The sequence below is a fragment of the Camelina sativa genome, chromosome 11 (assembly GCF_030686135.1).
Source record: "Camelina sativa cultivar CO46 ecotype springtype chromosome 11, ASM3068613v1".
Lineage (NCBI taxonomy): Eukaryota > Viridiplantae > Streptophyta > Magnoliopsida > Brassicales > Brassicaceae > Camelina > Camelina sativa.
In genome coordinates this window covers 41,587,527-41,607,269 of record NC_141890.1, presented here as the reverse complement: position 1 = coordinate 41,607,269, position 19,743 = coordinate 41,587,527, and the positions used below count along the sequence as shown (strand labels likewise).

Sequence of the window (19,743 nt, the reverse complement as noted above, 5' to 3'; positions counted from 1 at the left end):
GCTGTTGTATTTTCTTTTAGAAGCTCTTTAACCCTTGTCACCCTATATACATGAGTCTTGAAACTGAGAAAGGCTTTTTGATAATTTATTTGGTTTTTTTTTGTGTGTGTGTGTGTGTGGTTGTAATGATTTTAGTTAATCGGAAGTCTAATTAGGGGGTTCACTTATAATTTAGATTTCACCAATAGATAGATATATTCAATTCAGTGTTTGTATGTTCATTTCCTACTCCCACCATTTGCATTTTCTATGTAAAAAAATATTCATCTAACCAAACTATTCAACTATATGTCTCAATCAGAATCACTTTTAATTGCATCAATCAATTTAACGACAAGAACATACTAACATAACATGAAAGCTGGAGGATAAATATAAATAATGTACAGACGCAAGCTGAAAGATGAGTAGAGAAAGGCTAAAGAAAGCCTTCTATGCCTTGGCGACCTGATTGGATTTCTCGATAGATCATTAGTGCTTCTTCCATCACATGTGCTTGAGCCAAAAGCTTTGACCTCGTTTTCCCCGAGGGATGTGTCGATAGATAGTCTCCGAGTTTGTCTCCACCCAGCTTTCCCAGCTTCTCATACACTGTGGGAGCTACTCGAGGATCATATCCCGCAGATGCAAGCAACAACAAACCAATGTAATCGGCTTCCATCTCCATCCTGTGATGTAACACACAAAAGAAGAATCTGAATGCATCAGAACTTGTTTTCCTTCCTCATACATAAACACACGCATCTTTCATTTTCTTATACATTTCTCCTACCATTACCCTAACTACAATAACAGCTGCTTAATACATCAGTTCTTGGAGCAGAATGATTCACTAGATAATTAGTTTTTTAAACATACAACCAATCTATTTCGCAAATGAATGTCAAAAACTAAGCAAACCTTTCTTGTTCGCTTTTCCTACTATGCCTAACTACTCCAACACCTTCTAATGATTAAGCAAATGATAAGTTTCTTACAATTTATTGAAGTTTCAAACTGTTGTTCCTGACCATTTGCTAAAGAATGTGATAAATGAACCCAAAACCTAACTTTTTCCTCAATGCTACACAGACCTCATAAGTTAATTGAAAACGAAAAGTAACTGACAGTAAAATACAGGAAGAGAGGAAGAGGAATTACTTTCTAGAGAAAGGAAGCTTCAAGAAAAGGGCAGACATAGTGTTCACAAGATCAGGCATGACAAACTGATAGAGCACGAGTTGAAGGATTGCAAACCATAAGTTTTTCGTTATTCCCTCAGCTATATGTCGAGCCACCGCATGACCAACCTAATCCGATAAACAGAACAATCAGACAATCAGACAAAGAAAAAAAACCATGCTTTAGTTCCAATAGCAACTCTCCTAATCAATTTCAGATAAACAAGCAGCCTAACAGAAACAAAGCACATTTAAATACCTCATGGCCAATCACAGTGGCAACTTCAGCATCTGACTTGAACTGATTAAGAAGCCCAGTAAACACCACAATCTTCCCACCAGGCATACAAAACGCATTAACATCAGGCTGATTAACCACAAGAACCTCCCAATTAATCCCTTCAAGATGAGTGGTGGCTGAATGAGCATGTGAATCTTTCTTCCTGCTTTGTTGAATCCAACTATCATCAAGAACCTGATCTTCTTTAGACCATTTCATATCAGTCATAGTCCCTTCTTCATCACCACTCATAGCAATAGCAGTCTCCTTCACTCCCTTATTATCACTAGTCTCCGTAGAAGCATACCCTAAATCAGTCCACACACGCTCATTACTCAAACCTCTCTGCAACGCATCAATCACCTCTTTAGCTATCAACCTAACCCTAATGCTCTCAGGATGAATCGCAGGTAGGATTTTACCCTTGTACTGTTTTTTAATCTGCTCAAACTGAGCTTCACCGAGTCGTTTCTCCATAGGTTTCGACAAGAGGATGAAATGTGTTCTCTTTGTGTAAGGAACGGTTTCTAAATTCCCGAAATACAAAGTGATTAGAGCGGCGGAACCGACGAGCGTCACCGTCAACACTGCTCTAGGGTTTTGAAACCATCTCCTTGGTCCTCGTGGCTTAAAGTGACGAACTTGGTATCGATCGACGTAGTAATGTCTCTTGGGTAGACTCAGAAACGGGTTGTACGCGATTCGATTCGTGTTTTGGTGGCCGAGAGATGTGTATGATCTTAACCCTAGCGAAGGAATTGAAGAGAACCCTGAGAAATTAGAGCTTGGATTAGAAGAAGACCCAGTTGGATTGATTCTCGAAGGAACATGAGGACGAGATCGAGGTAGAATCTTCGGATTTATGTTACGACGTAAGGTGTCGAACACGAGTTTTGTTCTTCTGTACCATGACATTGTTGCTGAAGAGGAAATTGGGATTATTGGTGTAAGAAAATTTTCGGATCAAAAGCTGAAAGATTTGGCGAAGAAGTTTCAAGAAAGAAGAAGAAGAATTGTGCCCTTTTTTAATTAAGGGGGAGGGTTTATTTCGGTTATTTCCGGTATAATTTTCCGAATAACCGAACAAACCACCCGGTTTTGTATTTTTTTGGCTTTTAACGAACTAATCCTACTCTCCTCTTCCTCTCGAATACTCTAGTCTCTAGCTAAGGTGGGAGAAACGGTCCGATTTTTTTGCTCTTTGAAATCAAATAACACAACCAAAACGAGGTAAAAGCGGAAAATGCAAACAAAGCATGTTAGACATTACAATTCATAACATACAGAGGATAATATTTGATTCCATTGACATGATCAAAAAGAGTGTTCAATTAGAGTTTCTTACTCTTCAAATTCCAACCAAAGCCTTAACTAGAAGGTTACAAAAAAAAAAAGGTGATAGAGAAAAGGTTGAACCATGTCCTGAACTATGTCTCTTCTACTAACTCATCGTTTTTGTCGTAGATGAAGCGAGTCTTCTTGCTCCCGGTTTCATGGATGGGTCAACATGGTTCCTTTTCATCTCCACCTTTGCAGCCTTTCTAGCCTTTCTCAGTTGTAAAGATTCAACAGTAAGCTTTCTTCCCTTTATGAGAGTTTGATCAAGAATTTGCACTATCTGAGGATCATCAATCATATTGATATAAGCACCTCTGATCAAACCTTCTTTGTCTCTTCGAAAGTAAAGACCTTTCACATCTGTAGTTCGGCTAAAATGCTCAATCAACTGCACCTTAATCTCATGCTCTGGAAGACTTGTGTCAAATCCTTTAACATAAATCGTGTACAGACTGTTGGGAAAACGACGGAGATACAAGGGGCGACCAAAACATTGGTTACCTTTTAACTTCAGGCCCTTTGTTGCTTGTTCATCAGACTCAAACCGAATGGTCGCCTCTTTGCCATGCTCATGCTCTTCCGTATCAAATTCAACTTCAACTTGACCAACTACTGCAAAGAAGTCCTTAATAGCAGATTCCTTAATTGAGGGATGCATACCAGAGGCAAACAAGGTGTCTCGCTGGTAGTATTCATCTGAGCTTGAAGGACTCCAAGGTGTTTTGGCATAAGGTGGTTTGAGAATCAAATCAACAGATGATTGCAGAGAGTTTACCATTATGGACAGAGTCTACCAATGGTATGAGATTATACAAATCTTCTCTGATGGAAGCCACATCTTTTTTGATACACTCCACACTTGCTTCCATGGAAGGCCAAACTGTTTCACTCTCATGCTTCTTCTTCTTCTTCTTCTCCTTTGGATTCCCCAAATCTGTTTCACTCTTCTTCATCTTCTTCTTTGGCGAAGTTGAGAATTGTTAGGTTTCCGGGAGGAGAGAGTCGGCAGAGCGAGGATCGATTTGTTTACGAATTAGGTTTTTATTTTTTTGGTTTACTATCATCAGGTTTAATCGAACTCACAATGGCTGAATTAGCCGATTAACCGGCCGGTTATTTGTGAAATTGGACCGTTTCAGAACCGAATTTTAAAGAGGACTCTTTTCTTCTCCTTCTCCTCCTCTCTCACATAACAAAATCTTCTTCACCAAATCATCCCGTCGGTCCGAGCAATGTCATGGTACCGAAGAAACCAAACCTCGATTACAAAAGCCAATCGAAGAGTTCATCTGAGATCTTCTTCCTCCATTTGTTTCTCGCACAGTTTCAGTGACCGATGGATCAAACTTTCAGGTAATTGGAGATTTGAAATTTGTTGCTTCGCAATGTCAAAATCAAAATCAATTTGCTTCGAATTAGCTGCTAGTTTTGAGAATGACGACATGGTTAGGGCTTCTTCTTTCTTTTTCTGTATTACATGTTAAAGCATTTCGAAATGGCAAGTATTCAAATAGATCCGTAGAGACAACTTGTGGAGCTCTCTTATACGAACTCCGTCCAGGTTTCTGGGAGATTTAAGAGTCCCCTCTCAATTTTTCTGTGTAAAGTCTTTACAAGATCTTGTTTGTATTGTTTTGTGGATTAGATCATTTGGGATTAAGTTGGAGAAACAGAAATTGATAGGGATTGCTTGAGCTTGAGCGTGAATGTTTTGGAAGTATATAGCACAAAAGTTGACCAAGCTAATCGATCTAGAGCTCAGCTAAGGCAAGCAATAGCTGATGCTGAATCATGGGGGAACGTCCTGTGCATATTAGCAGGTGAGTTATCATTATGGCTGGTATGATAATGATTTGCCTAGTCTATGGTTATGTATTTTTCAACTGTAACCTTCTTTTGTACGTGTCAGTCTGATCAAAGCGTTGGGAGCTTGGGACGATTCTTCTGAACTGGAATAGATGCAAAAGAGGTAAATTGATGGAAGGAACCAGTTCACTGTTGTCCTGGAGGAAGCAGATAGTATTACTAATGATATCAAAGGTGAAGGAGAACATGTTCACTCTAAGCCACTTCTCGATGATACTGACTTGTCTATGAGAAAGCTTGAAGACCAGCTGCAAGCAAGCACTTGAGAAGGAAAAAGGTGAAATTTGATTTGAATTTGCGTGATTGGCTTCTTTGTTTTCCTTTGGTTATTCCAACCATTAGATATGTATATACTCCTTTTGTGGTGTTGTTTCCCTTAGAGTGATCGTGTGGAGACGATTCGGAAGCACTTTGTTTACTTTTGTATTCGAAAGCAGGAAGATTGATTTTCAGTTTCTTGCTAACCTTTTTTTGCTTTCCTGCTGGGAAGATTGTGCTGTTCACTGGGCTGCCTGAACACTCGAGGTCATATTCTGAAGTTGCTACCGTGATCGTGCATGAGGTACAAAACCTTTAATCCTCTCGACATGTGGAATCTGACATGTTGGTACTGTGCTGTTTGATCATTTTCTGGTAGTAGATTCTGAAGTTGCTACTGTCATCTGACATGAGGTACGTAGTCGTACACAACCTCTAGTCTTCTGGATGAATCTATAAGAAAAATGGCGTTTGATAGTTTCCATTTCGAAAATGTACTATGTTAATGTACATTTTAGTGCTTTTATTCGATCCTGCTTTTACTTTATTTTTTTTGGCTCTTTGGAGGGGTTCCGTCTCTGGTTTCACTGAAGGAGTTTCTCAAATACCTCTTGTTCTTCTCAGTGGCAGCTTTTTCCTAAGCATATACGGCATTTAGATCCTAGTTTCCGTCTATTCCCATCGTATAGCCCGATTCTCTCTTTCTCTCTGATTGCTTGCTAAGTCTCATTGAGTTAAATGTGCTTAAAACGCCTTGCTCAGATTTGTTTGATAGAAACTGGTATAATTTGTCGGTTTGTGTTAGAATCATAGATGTTTTGTCTCCATTAAAGATTGTATATTTCCCATTAATCCTAGATTTGTACCTGACATTGTTCTCCGTGTGTATCATTGGTATTAGTTACGTGGGACTAATGGTCGTTGCTGACTTATTGAAATATCATTGTATATGATCATCTCCTTGTTCTGATTTTGGTCAACGAGCCAAGCTCCTATTAAAGCAAATGCTGGTCCCTGCACCAACCCATGCATATACGATTAAGAGCAGTAACAGATAGTGCAATCTGGGAACATCACATGGGGCAAACTAGTAAACTTACAGTTCCTCCAACTGTAGGATCTGGTGTATGCAGAAAGCTCATGAAATTACCAGAGACTCCTCCGAGAATGTAAATGAGACAAAATGTGATTAGTCCATAGTCCCGGCAGACTTTTGGTCCAAAAGTAAGCAGAGCCCAGGAGCTAAGGGCTACATGAGGAATCCCAGAGTGCTGTAACGTACAATAAAAGTGATTCAGAGACAAAAAGGAAAAATCACATGAAACCAAGTCATCAAGAGTACTAAATGTGGTGGTAAAAAGATGCAGCGGCATGAGAAAAAAAAAACAATATATACTTATAGTTTTGACAGTAAAGTTGTCTTGACTGTGTTTTGGTTGAGTGTGTTTTTAAAACAGTAAAGAATGGGAGAACAGACCCAATTTGTTGGTCTTGTACCAGAAACATGGGTGTGACCAGTCTCCACCATTATCCAGCAATGATTAAATCATTTATCTTTGCTCCATATAACAAAGGGAGTGATAGCAGTCCCATATCGTAAAGTCTTTACAAGATCTTGTTTGTATTGTTTTGTAAATTAGTTTGTAAAGTTGGAGAAACAGATACTGATAGGGATGATACGATGTTGCTTGAGCTTGAGCGTGAATGTTTTGGAAGTATAAAGAAGAAAAGTTGACCAAGCTAATCGATGTAGAGCTCAGCTAAGACAAGCAACAGCTGATAGCTGATGCTGAAGTAGCTACAATCCTTATTTTACTTCTTATTAACAACGCTTTTGTTACTTTTTACTTCATTTTACGTTTGTTGAACCAAGTGGTTTGTCGTTGCCAACGCTTATTTCGGTTTAAGGGGAAATATCTTTTTTTTTTCCAAGTACTTTGGCTAGACTCGGATGATATATATGTGTGTATACAGTATTTTTTTTAGTGTATTTCATATACATTCCATATAACATACTTGATCGATCCAAACAACACAACATGTGATCTGGTGCCAAAGATACGAGATGAATTCAATTTTTCTATATGGGATATATTTGTAAACTTTAAAGTTGGGCATTAAGTTTTAAATTTTAAATTTACGACTTTGTTACTTTTAATACGTTACTAATTTATACCTTAATGCTCTACTTTTGATGTAACATTATTATTATGTTACTAATATTTCTTACTAGAATTGGGGAGGGATTTTAATTTAAAATATTTTTTATCAATAAAAATTGTTGAGCTCAAATATAATCATTCCAACTTTTGAGTATAAATATACAACTTACTTTGCTCAGTGATATACAACATATATATTTTTTAAGATAATATTTCTTTGTTATATCTATTTGCGATTTTACGTGGAATTTTAGTTAAATTTTTTATCAATAAGAATCATTAAATATGAATATAATTTGAAGATTAAAAGATAAATCTATATAAATGCCGTACTTATTTTACTAATCTATATATAATATATATTGTCTAGTGTCGCAATAATATTGTCGACAATCTTCTCACCTTTTATCTTTAAAAGAATTCATTGCATATTCATATCCCATGAAAACATAATTTTAAAAGTTCTAACGTTAATGTCGATCGTTGACCTAATTATAGAGACCATTTAAACATATCGATATCCTACATAAAATGCGAATATACAAAGTTTCATGAACAATTTTACTGTTATGTCGCTACAATGAGGTTGTCCAAATGCATCATCTGCCATAATAGAATTTCGGACTAAGTCAAACATTTAAACCCCACAATGAATATTTATTCACTAATACAAGCTACATATTTTTCTAAAATCTCATATGTTATTTGCATATGTTAATTTTGTGATGCAACGGAGCTTCGTTTTCTCACAAAAAAAACATAGTGTACTTTAAATATGTTGTTTTTGCCAATGTTTTGGGTTAAAAGCATTTGATAATATATATATATATATATATATATATATATATATATATATTATATTTGTTATATATGTTTTATATCATATACTTTATATACCTTATGAGATATGCTATACAAATCACATGCCACTTTTTGTAACGGCTTGCATATTATTTTTTCTATATTTCCTGATCATTGATTTTGTTTTGTAGATAGATTATTTTTTCAAAATTCTTTTTCATAGTTTTCCCAAAAAAAAGTATGCCCCTTACAATATATTTGTTTTAGATCAAAACTTTTAAGTTAAGTTAAGTAATTAATCTTTTCTTTCTTATAAGTAAAAATTAATAATAAATCTTTATGGTATATGTTTCTTAGAAACTAATGTTTCACTTCAATTTTATTTTCATGTTTAGATTTTTATAAATACAAATACATAACTTGTTTTTTTACTCAACCATGCATTAAAATCTTACTTACATTCTAAAACTCATTAACCCATTCTAAATTTTGGAATATAATTATTTTTTGGTTATAATTTTAATAATAACATTATTACTAAAACAAATTTATAGTATTATTTTTACTATTTTAAAATTTTCATTTAATTTACTTAATTCATTTTTAGATAGTTATTATTTTTATTATTTACTAAAAAAATTATATTATTGTTTATACTATTTTAAAACTTAACTAATTTTAGTGAATTCGTTATTTATTTATTTTTACTGTTATTAATTATAATTAATAAATATGCAATGAATGAATATTAAAAAATAGTATTTTTTATGCAAAACAAAAAATTGATTAGGTGGATGCTGATGTGGAGGAAGGAGAAATGAACAAAGTTAATTTTATATATATAGATACATTAATTTTCAAACAGTGTTCATATATTTGACATATTTTTCTAAAAACAATTTTATTTATTATAGATATTTTATTACAATTTAATTAGAACTACGAAATGAATAACACATGAATTAGTGAAACAATATTTCTTGGATTAAGACCAACTTATAAGAACAATGTAATTTTTGTAACTTCAAGAAGCCAACAAGAAAATCTGTGATTCAAATTTCTCTAGAGACTCATTGTATTCTAGAAGCATCCTCTCAACATGTTGTACATGTATGTTGTAAACTTAGTTTTTAGACTGCACCTAATTAAAAATACCAGCACAAAGACTTATCCATTTTCACGAGTTTTTGGAGATAGAACACGAGTATTCGTTTTTCCAAGAATCTTGGACCAACCTGCAAGGAAAAATTGTACTGCTCTTTGAAACTTGCATAATGGAAAGCAATACTTTACAGTATTTTCATCATCCAAATGAGTCACTAACCAGATTAATGCAAACATAATGAAAAAGTACATAAAATTTTAAGGATTGGAATCCATAACCAATAACAAGGAGTATATCCCATGCGATTAAGATATCCATTGTTGATAATATGATATCCCACTCGCTTTCTCTAACAAAGAACTGTTTATATTTTTGTTTTAAAACAAAATTTGTTAAATCTATAGGAACAAATATTATAGTGTATTTTGTTTTGGTTTGTCAACAAATTTATAGAGAATCACGTTATAAGAGTATAATCAAAGTTTTCTCAAATTCTATCTTAATGTATTGTGAATAAGTTATAAATCGATTTACAAAATAATTAATTTCAGAAAATTCTAAGTATATCTTAATATGTAGCATTTTTCACTATATTAATATTACCCACATGTTTGCTATATCAATATTACTCACTCGATGCGTAGGACACTCCCTAGTAATATAATATAGAATACCAAAGAGGGTGAGAAAAAGCGACTACCAAACATTATTTGAAATCTGAATTGATAAAAGCGGAGAAAAGCCTTCATCTTAGCCTTGTGGAAGACATTATTTGAAATCTAGTATCGCCTAATCAATAGACAGACTGATCTCAGACAATATCATCATTGCACACGAAGTGGTACATGCCCTAAGGACGCATTATAGAATGTCAAAGGATTATATAGCTATAAAGACGGATATGTCAAAACCTTTTGACAGGGTAGAGTAGACTTACCTTCATCAGCTTCTTCTTGCTTTAGGGTTCAACTCTACTTGGGTCGAAAGGTTGATGAAATGTGTAATGACTGTCACCTACACTGTTCTCATCAATGGTCAGCCTCATGGTCTAGTGTCCCCACAACGTGGACTAAGGCAAGGTGATCCCCTTTCACCTTTCCTGTTTGTGTTATGCACAGAAGGACTAACTCACCTGTTGAATAAGGCAGAGCATCAAGGAACTTTGACAGGCATGAGTTTCTCAGAAGAGGGTCCCTCCATTCACCATTTGCTTTTTGCTGATGATACTCTGTTTGTCTGCAAAGCGGAGGAGGAACAATGTGAAGCCCTACAGAACATTCTTAAGGTCTATGGAGTTGCTACTGGTCAAGTGATAAATCTCGACAAGTCAGCTATCACTTTCGGAAATAAAGTGGGTGACGCGGATAGGATATCTAACAAAGACATTCTCGGCATAACAAACGAAGGGGGTACATGCAACTATCTGGGTCTTCCTGAATGTTTTAGTGGCTCAAAAAAGGACATGCTGGCTTACATTCATGAAAAGCTCAAAAACAGGTTATCAGGTTGGTTCGCCATATCACTCTCTCAAGGTGGAAAAGAGATATTACTCAAGACGGTAGCTATGGCCATGCCAGTGTTTGCCATGTCTAGCTTTAAGTTATCAAAATCCACTTGTGAGTCGCTGTCGAGTGTAATGTCTTCTTTCTGGTGGAACTCGGCAGAGAACCAGAGGAAAATTCACTAGATTGCCTGGGACAAACTTTGTTTATCCAAGGATCAGGGAGGTCTTGGTTCCAAGGATATAGAGTTGTTTAACCAGGCTCTTTTGGCTAAGCAAGCGTGGCGCTTGATTCAGTCACCAGATTCTCTCTTCTCGCTTTTCATGAAAAGCCATTATTATTCTGAGACTCAGTTCCTTTCTGCAGAAGTTGGATCAAGACCCTCTTTTGCATGGAGAAGTATTTTGCATGGGAGAGAACTTTTAAAATTGGGTCTAAAGTAGCGAGTTGGGGATGGTGTCTCACTTAAGGTATGGACCAAACTTTGGCTAGAAGATGGCAAAATGAGAGCCCCTCTAATGAGAGCCCCTCTGCCCTCTGGCTAGACAAGTGTGGGCACTTTCAGGTTTCCCTCTTCCAGAGGATGGGTTTGACCAACATTCTATCTATCAGAACCTTCACTCGGTCCTCACTCTCAACAAAAACAAGATGTTGCCCTTACAAACCAGGAGAACTCTCCCTTGGATTTGTTGGTTACTTTGGAAGTGTCGCATCAACTTAGTGTTTGAAGGTAATGTCTTTAATATCTCTGATTTGCTCAAAAAGATAAAAGAAGACACAAAAGAATGATTTCAAGCACAAGAACTGGATCAGCTTGAAGAAGGACGAATTCAGAAAAACAATCAGTCCAAGTTGCAGGTTTGGAAGCCACCAGATAAACCTTGGCAAAAGTGCAATGTGGCTAGCTCGTGGGATAATTTTAAAGACACAAGTGGAGTGGCTTGGGTGTTAAGAAACTCAGAAGATACAATTCTTCTCCATAGTAGAAGATCCTTTGGGTTTATTACTTCAAAAGGGGAAGCAGAGTTACAATGTCTCCTTTGGGCTATGGAAAGTATTGGGAGTTTACATATACCCAAAGTAATTTTTGCTACTGAACAAAAGGACATGGTTGGGGCTATTTTGAGACCAACAGCTTGGCCTAACTTCAAGGTTCAGTCCGAAAAGTTGCTGCAGACACTCAACTTTATCCCAGCTTGGAAGGTAGTTTTGGAGGATAGAAAGACAAACACAGGTGCTCCCCTCATAGCAAAAAGCGTCACTCGGGATGAACGATCACAATCTTATGTAGCTCAGGGCTACCTTTTTTGGTTACAGGAGGTGTTCGAAGCTGAATCTATATTTGCTTAATTTTTGGCTCCGGATGTGATTGTCCTCGTTCCCTTGTTTAAGTGTAACTCTTCAGTAACATTTACCTTAATATAATCATTCAGACGAAAAAAAAAAAGCCTTGTTTCACTAGATAATAATCTTTTTTATTCAATTAGACGAGTATCATCAATACATCACCCAACAAAACGAGAAACAAAAACAAAAAGAACTATTGTTTCTTGAGAAGAAGAGGACCAACATTATCTCCATTAGCTTTGTTGTGCTTCACATGACTCCCATCACACAATGGAAACGTCCCAGACCTCCAACACCTAACGCCAAATTAAATCCATCACCATGTTTTTTATATACATGCACACAAATAGAGGTCCATACAGTTGTTCTTTTGTAAAAATATAATAAGAAAAGTCTCACGAAATAAGCTTTAAAAAAACATATATGGATTAGTAAAAATACATTAATGAAAATCATTAATTATATGCATGATTTTAACAAATACATAGTAGATGACTATATATCTATGTGAAACCTGCAATAGGGAGTTATGTTCTTGGAAAGCTCTGTGACGACGACAGAGTCAACAACCTTCTCTTCGTTCTTTCTGATCTCCGGATTGATTCCTCCTCCTCCTCCGCCGCCTTCTGCTCTCACCACCGCCATCCTCTGCTGCTTACGTCCCACCTCTCCGGCGGTGACTCGCCTAAACGGAACCTGTCCGGCGTAACTTACCCCCGTGCCGAACGTGTTTCCGAGTATAGCCATTGGAAACTCTCTTTCTCACCTACTCACTCTCTCTCTCTATGTGGTAGTGATTTGTTTATGAAGTAAGAAGAAGATATGTGAAAGTGTGTAAAGCTTGTGGCCATCACGCTCTCTCTAATAAACGATGTCGTAAAGTGTGTGTTTTGTGGCCATTAAATGATTTGGATTTGTTCTTGAACCACCTTGGTTTAGCAACAAAAATGCCAGATACTAAATTATCGTATTTTATTGGTATAGTGCGAAAAGGACCAAACCAATCGTAATCGCATTCGCACGTACCCTTCACTAATTGACAATTAACAAATATATTTAACAACCATTCAATACAAATTTTTTTTTTCCATTGATTCAATTTCAAAATTTTGAATCTAATTGGTTATATGATTTTAATGGATTTGGAAATTTAGACAAAAATCATGTGTTATTCAATTATTAATTTTAAAATACTTATCAAAATGATATATTATTGATATACAAATAATTATTAAAATCCTATATTATTTATTTAATGATTTGTTTTTGAATTTCAAAATTTACATTATATTTTAAATGGATTTGAAAGTATAAAATAAAAGGATTTAAATCCAAAAATAAAATATGTTATTTCAAAATCGAATTCTAGAATTTATAATTTTTTATGGATTTAGAAATAAATAACAGCCCGTAGAAGACTTTGAAACAAAAACACAAATAGAAAAGAAAAAGAAGGAATAATAAATCAGAAATTTCTCAGAAGCAAATTGGATTCGCGGCGATTCCCAAATTGGTGGGATCGAACAATGGCGAGATTCGCAGTGATTGGATTAACGTTCCTCCTCTTAATTGGTACGTCTTTATCAGCGAGATCTGATGAAGAAACGCGGGAACGGTTTTACGGCAACCTGGTGAACTCGACGGCTCCGGGTAACGGTGAAGGAAGTATCGCTAAAATGTTCGATCGGGTTCTCGAGAAAGAGTTTTCCGAAAACGATTCACCTGAAGGTTTTGTTTCTCCTTCTTCTTCTTCTTCTTCGATCCCCTTTGGTTCAATGTGCAAAAAAAAAAAAAGAGCATAAAATAATTTTGTGTTTGTGATTGTGATTTGGTGGATGATGAAGATTGAAGAAGCTTAAACATCTTCTTTTGTTTTTTTTTCCTTAGGATCGGATGGAGCTAGCTTTAACAGCAGTGTTGCTGATCAACAAGTAGGTTTTTAGTTACTTGTTATAGTTTCTGAGTGTGAGTTTTTAATGTTCTTGAAGCTCTGTATTTATTATCATGGTTTTTGGCAGGCTGAAATAGAGACTGTTGCAAAAGTAACGCATGAGAAGGGTAAAAGGAATGATACACAAGAGAATAAGTATGCTAGAACCTTGTTGTAATTGTTGAATATTGCCATATTTTGATTAGTGGTTCAATGTGGGTTTTATGACTTGTTTCTTCGAATTTATCCAGTGGTACGAGACCGTTTCAACTTCAAGATGTCTTTTCCCTGGAAAATGAAGATTCTGATGATATGACTCTTATTGACAAAAAGGTTTGAGAAGAAGACTAATCAACATTTGTTATACTGATCTTTCCATTTTATTTATACTTGCAGCTAATGTTCTTCTTTGCTACTCTGCAGAATAATGTCTTTGTCATGTCGAACAAGAAATCTAAGTATCCCATACTTCAAGTAGATTTGAGGTTGGTCTCTCTCACATTTCTTCTGTATTTGGAGCATTTTGGTACACGCACTGTTTCAGACTTGTGATGTATAGGTTCTTGACATTTCTTTCAGACTGATATCAGATTTGGTGGTCATTATTGTTTTTGCTGCGATTGGTGGGATCGTCTTCTCTTGTCTTGGACAACCGGTTTGCAACTTTACATAATAACATGAAATACATTTGAGATTAGGTTCCTAGTATCTCGAGCTTCACATTGTGGCCAAATACCATTCTGATGTTATGTTATACTATCTTTATATGCTTTAGGTCATTGTTGGATATCTTCTTGCGGGGTCGATCATTGGGCCAGGGGGACTGAAATTCATCAGTGAAATGGTTCAGGTATGATAATAGGCATGCAAATATTTTAATAGGACATTTATGGGGATGTTGTCATATGTATTCATTTCCTGATTTTCTTATTGAACTTTTACAATAAGGTTAATTAGAATAGAATTCATCTACTGTATTGCAAGCAATCAGAAATTTGGATAAACTTTTTGCTTCTTGTCTGAGCATGTTAAAAGTGGCTTTACAATTATCATTTGTTCTTGTTGTGTGAGTTTAAGTCATCAGTACTGTTATACATAGAGGTAGGACGTGGAACCACACATTCATATGGATAAAGTATTCTGGTATTCATATGTTCTGTATTTCTTCTTCTGGTTCTATGGCAGGTTGAAACCGTAGCACAGTTTGGCGTTGTTTTCCTTCTTTTTGCTTTGGGCTTGGAATTCTCAATGACTAAGGTAGACATCCATTTACTATTGAATGCAACTTCATGTGGATTTTGTAATCTTAATCTAAAAATCATATGTTCCTGTGTGAATGCTGCAGCTGAAAGTTGTTGGCCCGGTTGCTGTCCTTGGAGGGCTTCTTCAGATTGTCTTACTTATGTTTTTATGTGGTGTAACTGCCTTGGTAAGGGAAAATAGAGCATTTTTTTTCCAGTGCATATATAGGCAATTTGGAGATAACTTTTTAATTTGATATCTGTTGTCATTGCAGTTGTGTGGAGCAAGGTTGTCAGAGGGTATTTTTGTTGGTGCCTTTTTATCTATGTCATCAACTGCAGTGGTACTTTTTTCTTGTCTTTTGTCTTCTCAAGTTTAATACAAAAGCTACCTTTTTCCCCGCTTCATCTCAGAGTTTCTGTTTATTATCCACATGTCAATTTGAACAGGTAGTAAAGTTTTTGGTAGAACGGAACAGCACAAGTTCTCTTCATGGTCAAGTTACAATAGGGATACTTATCTTTCAGGTTTCACTCATAATACTATATTTACAAATTGAATATTTCGTTATATGAAGATTTTGTTTCTTTAGCTATTTTCTTCCTTCATCTTAAATTTTCAGGACTGTGTTGTTGGTTTACTATTCGCCCTGCTTCCAGTTTTGGGTGGTAACAGTGGTTTATTACAAGGGATTATATCAATGGGAAAGCTGTAAGTGGTTCTGTAGTAAGAAATATGTCCAGGAACCTCTTATATATCCTCATTACCCTATTTGACATAAAACATTTTCTTGTTGTAATTTTAGGCTACTGATATTGTCCATATATCTCACTGTGGCATCTCTATTAACCTGGTCATTTGTACCCCGCTTTCTGAAGCTAATGATTCAATTATCATCTCAAGTAAGTCTTACACAACATATCTTTTCAGACATTACTTTGACTATCTTCCTTTCTTTCTTCAAGTGGGATCTGAATTATTGCCAATGTCTCTCATTATATAATGCAGACAAATGAACTTTACCAATTAGCTGCTGTGGCATTCTGCTTACTATCTGCATGGGTAAGTCCAATTCTATCATTTCTTTGCATACCGGTGCTTGCTTAGCTTTCTGATCCCTTTTGGTGTATTATAACATTCTGAGTAAATAGTTACCTGAGCTTACATCTTACTAATAGACTACAGAAGAAAACAATGATGAGTTCGATAGACACTAAAGTAGTTAAGTGTAATAGCATTTCGATGACTTTAGTGTTGGTTCTTTGCAAAACGTTTTCAGTGCAGTGACAAGCTGGGTCTTAGTCTTGAGTTGGGATCATTTGTGGCTGGTGTTATGTTGTCTACGACCGAATTTGCTCAACATACACTAGAGCAGGTACTGATTTTTGAACTCATGTTGTTTTTACCCCTTGGTACAGAAGTGAAGTCTAATGGTCAGGTTATTGACATTTCTGAAATCTCCCTTACTTTTTGATGTAGGTGGAACCAATTCGTAATTTGTTTGCCGCTCTCTTTCTATCCAGTATCGGGATGCTCATTAATGTTCACTTTCTCTGGAACCACGTGGATATTCTTTTGGCTTCGGTGATTCTAGTGATAGTTATTAAGACAGCAATTGCAGCATTAGTTGTTAAGGCGTTTAGATACAACATGAGGATATCTTTCCACGTGAGTTTTTGCCCCTCCTGCTAAAGATTCTATGAGTTCCTTCATATTGTATCCCATTATCCACCAACCACGTAAATCTGTTGTCACAAATGTAACAGGTCGGGGTATTACTTGCTCAGATTGGAGAGTTCGCCTTTGTTCTTCTAAGCCGAGCGTCAAATCTACATGTTATCGAGGTACACTTTTATTCCTTGTAATTGAACACACCCTTTACCATTTTCTTCTTAATTAACTTTGGGTTAAACGAATGACAAAATAGGGGAAAATGTATCTCCTCCTTTTGGGCACAACAGCTCTAAGTCTTGTAAGTTACCTCAACGTGCAAACAACCTTTTTTCGCATTCCAAGAGAACATACTTGAAATAGTGTATTATAGTTAAAAGCTTATTTACACCTGACAATGCGAACTGTTACAGGTAACTACTCCATTGCTGTTCAAGTTAATACCGAGTGCAATGAACCTCGGTGTCCTCCTTCGATGGTTCCCTTCTGAGAACAGTTCCCAGAACGAGGTAATCCCCTTCTCTTTTCCAGAGCTATATAAATGAAAATAGATGTATTGATAAATTGCAATGAGTAATCTTATGGGAAAGTGTTATAACTTGTGACTGAGAGTTTTGTTTATAGAATTTGCAGGAGAAAGCATCATTGATAGAAGTACATAACAGAACCAAGTGATCTCTCTTTTGTACATTGACTGAAGATTTAAGAAAGGAAAACAAATTTTGATCCGAAACTAGACCAGGAAGCCAGAAAAAAAAACATTTAAAACTGACTAATCAGATCCATGACTTGCTTTTTCTAGTTTCTTAAATCGTATTATGTAATATGGTATATATATATATATTATATTTAGTATTCACAACCTCGTGTAGTTCAAGCGACTTGTAGCTTGTTTATTTGGTGTAAGCTGTAATGATATTAGCTTTGTATGCTTTTAAATACATCTCTCTTTGTATTACATATTTTTCAAAAGCTCACTCTATTAATTTGGTTTGGATTTCTTTTGAAAGTTTTTATCTGAAAACGAAATCATTTGGATCGTCTTTTATTTTAAAGTGAGCCAGATTTGTCACTAATTCTTTAGATGTTTGAATAAATGAATCTTTTTTTTTTGTTACGAGAAAAGGGAAAAAATTAAAATTTCGGCTTACATGTATTATAGAAAGTAAGTCGTCTCTCCCTCCATTTATGTTGTAGAGGTGGATATCCATTCGAGTAGTTTTATATTTTTTTTTTTTGATTTTGGGTCAGGTTTGAATAAACATTAAACACTCGTTAGATTTTGGTAATTGTGGGTTATATCCAAACCTTCAAAATATTTTCGGACGGTTTGATTATTTTTTTTTTAACTGAACCATCATATAAAAAAAAGTCCGAAACTAATCCGAGTTCAACCAAAAAAATATGAAATCAGTCCGAATTCATTGATTGTAATCATAAATAAAAAGAAAACCACAGTTATCAAACCAAGTTAACTGATGAAGAAAAACAAAAGACAATTCCAAACACCAAGTTAATAACCAATAGGTCTTGACTTATGGAAATATCGAATGATAGCAAATTCAAGTTTAAATTATATTATCTATCTAGACTAACATGAAGTTGAGATTTATTAATTTATAAAAGTTATAATGTATTGTATATCAGATTAAAACATTTTTCAGCTATAACATATGCTGTTCACCGGAATACTTATTTAGTTTAGATAAGAGTTTTTCTTTACTGTTATTTAGTTTAGATAAAAGTTTTTTTTTCCATCAGTAAAAAAATATTCATAGATTAGATAGATATTCATAGTCTCCTTATATCAAAAATTTAAATTTATATGCCTAACTGAGAGTACCAAACCTGATTCAACAACCAATTTTGAAAGCTTTCTTGGAGTAAATTTATATGATGGTTGAGTGAATTAACTTGATCTACAGTGAATTTATCCAAGTTGATCATCGTAAGTGCTTTTTTAATTAGAATAGTTGGAGCACGAACATTAGCATAAACATATTCAAAACATTTTACAAGACATGAGCGTCTATGTAGCAAACTTCTTAACCCATCATAAATGTATGATGTTACGGCTACCTTTGTTCCAAAGACCTAAAACATTTTGTCAACCTCGTCTGAGAGTAGTGACCCTGCCCGTTTTAACATCACTATCTGAGAGTACTGATTTGTTTGTCATAGAACATTCTCTACTTCAATGTAACTCATTGTGCCAGGTTTGAAAATCAGAGTTTTTGGGATAAAAGTTTTAGCAATAGAAACATTTTGCTTTTAGTTTTAGAAGCATCAGAATGCTTTTAGATAATAAACTCATTCATGCATAATTTTTTTTATCTTATATTTATTTATAATCAACTTTCATATATTGTGTTCATATGACAAGCAAAAAAATATTGAGACTTGTTTATCCAAAACTAAATGTAAATGTACAATGAAAATTTAATTAATAAGAAAATATATATTTCATATTGTATTGTCTTTTAATAATTTACTAGAAGATATCCCGTGCTTTAAGCACAGGTCAACATTTAAAAAAAATTACAATATAATAATAAAAATTATTGTTATATATTTTTTAAAAATTTATTTTGTTTTAGATAATATTTATTTTTAATTGTATATTACAGTTTTATATTGTTTGTTGTATTTGCCTAAATATTTTATAAAATATAAAGTAATAATTTTAATATTATAATTGTGAGCAAATAAAATTTATTAATTTATCAACTATATAAAATTCAAATCACAACATATGCAGAAAAATTCTGCATATTTATTAATCATAAGTATTATATGAAAATTCTAAACAATTTGTAAATAAAATAATTTGAAATCTAAATTTGAAATCTTTGAAATCTAGTTATTAAAAATAATTTTATTGTCTACTTAGATATAAAATCTTAGTTTTTGAAATTCTGATTGATATATTTTTTAAAAAAAATATTTACTAATTTTCGTCTATAATTTTATTAGAGAGAGAAAATATTTTTTTTAACTAATAATTATCTGTATTTTTTAAAAATCTTAGCTGTTCTTTTTTATTTTATTTTTTTCAAGTATAAATTAGTTTTGATTTGAATA

The 19,743-nt window shown here is 34.5% G+C and overlaps 4 protein-coding genes across 8 annotated transcripts; 1 reads left to right on the top strand and 3 right to left on the bottom strand.

The window, feature by feature from the left end:
• Window positions 1–289: 289 nt before the first annotated feature.
• Window positions 290–2,649, bottom strand: LOC104725678 (mitochondrial metalloendopeptidase OMA1). Its single transcript, XM_010444378.3, has 3 exons — window positions 1,420–2,649; window positions 1,141–1,289; window positions 290–668 (listed from the first exon to the last, which is right to left on the bottom strand). Exons 1-3 carry the CDS (start codon window positions 2,353–2,355, stop codon window positions 419–421), a joined length of 1,335 nt encoding a protein of 444 aa, XP_010442680.1. The 5' UTR covers window positions 2,356–2,649; the 3' UTR covers window positions 290–418.
• Window positions 2,650–5,124: 2,475 nt separating this feature from the next.
• LOC104725676 (RHOMBOID-like protein 9, chloroplastic) lies at window positions 5,125–6,500 on the bottom strand. Of its 2 annotated transcripts, none has more exons than XM_010444377.3 (3): window positions 6,400–6,500; window positions 6,003–6,173; window positions 5,125–5,916 (listed from the first exon to the last, which is right to left on the bottom strand). In XM_010444377.3, exons 1-3 carry the CDS (start codon window positions 6,406–6,408, stop codon window positions 5,800–5,802), a joined length of 297 nt encoding a protein of 98 aa, XP_010442679.1. In that variant the 5' UTR covers window positions 6,409–6,500; the 3' UTR covers window positions 5,125–5,799. The 2 variants fall into 2 exon arrangements, with proteins under 2 accessions (XP_010442679.1, XP_010442678.1); XM_010444376.3 differs by having other exon boundaries at window positions 6,380–6,494.
• A 5,425-nt stretch (window positions 6,501–11,925) lies between these two features.
• On the bottom strand, window positions 11,926–12,762 carry LOC104725675 (CDGSH iron-sulfur domain-containing protein NEET). Its single transcript, XM_010444375.2, has 2 exons — window positions 12,334–12,762; window positions 11,926–12,115 (listed from the first exon to the last, which is right to left on the bottom strand). The coding sequence occupies exons 1-2, from the start codon at window positions 12,564–12,566 to the stop codon at window positions 12,013–12,015; spliced, it is 336 nt and encodes a 111-aa protein (XP_010442677.1). The 5' UTR covers window positions 12,567–12,762; the 3' UTR covers window positions 11,926–12,012.
• Window positions 12,763–13,179: 417 nt separating this feature from the next.
• Window positions 13,180–17,620, top strand: LOC104725674 (K(+) efflux antiporter 5). 4 transcript variants are annotated; one of them, XM_010444373.3, is made up of 20 exons: window positions 13,180–13,547; window positions 13,707–13,750; window positions 13,838–13,905; window positions 14,001–14,082; window positions 14,173–14,234; window positions 14,329–14,404; window positions 14,525–14,599; window positions 14,935–15,006; window positions 15,095–15,178; window positions 15,266–15,334; window positions 15,441–15,518; window positions 15,614–15,702; window positions 15,797–15,893; window positions 16,000–16,053; window positions 16,271–16,366; window positions 16,471–16,659; window positions 16,758–16,835; window positions 16,919–16,963; window positions 17,076–17,171; window positions 17,287–17,620. In XM_010444373.3, exons 1-20 carry the CDS (start codon window positions 13,346–13,348, stop codon window positions 17,335–17,337), a joined length of 1,707 nt encoding a protein of 568 aa, XP_010442675.1. In that variant the 5' UTR covers window positions 13,180–13,345; the 3' UTR covers window positions 17,338–17,620. The 4 variants fall into 4 exon arrangements, 2 of the variants coding, with proteins under 2 accessions (XP_010442675.1, XP_010442676.1); XR_015572962.1 differs by having other exon boundaries at window positions 13,235–13,547; window positions 16,276–16,366; XR_015572963.1 differs by having other exon boundaries at window positions 13,235–13,547; window positions 16,276–16,366; window positions 17,296–17,521.
• The last annotated feature ends 2,123 nt before the right edge of the window (window positions 17,621–19,743 follow it).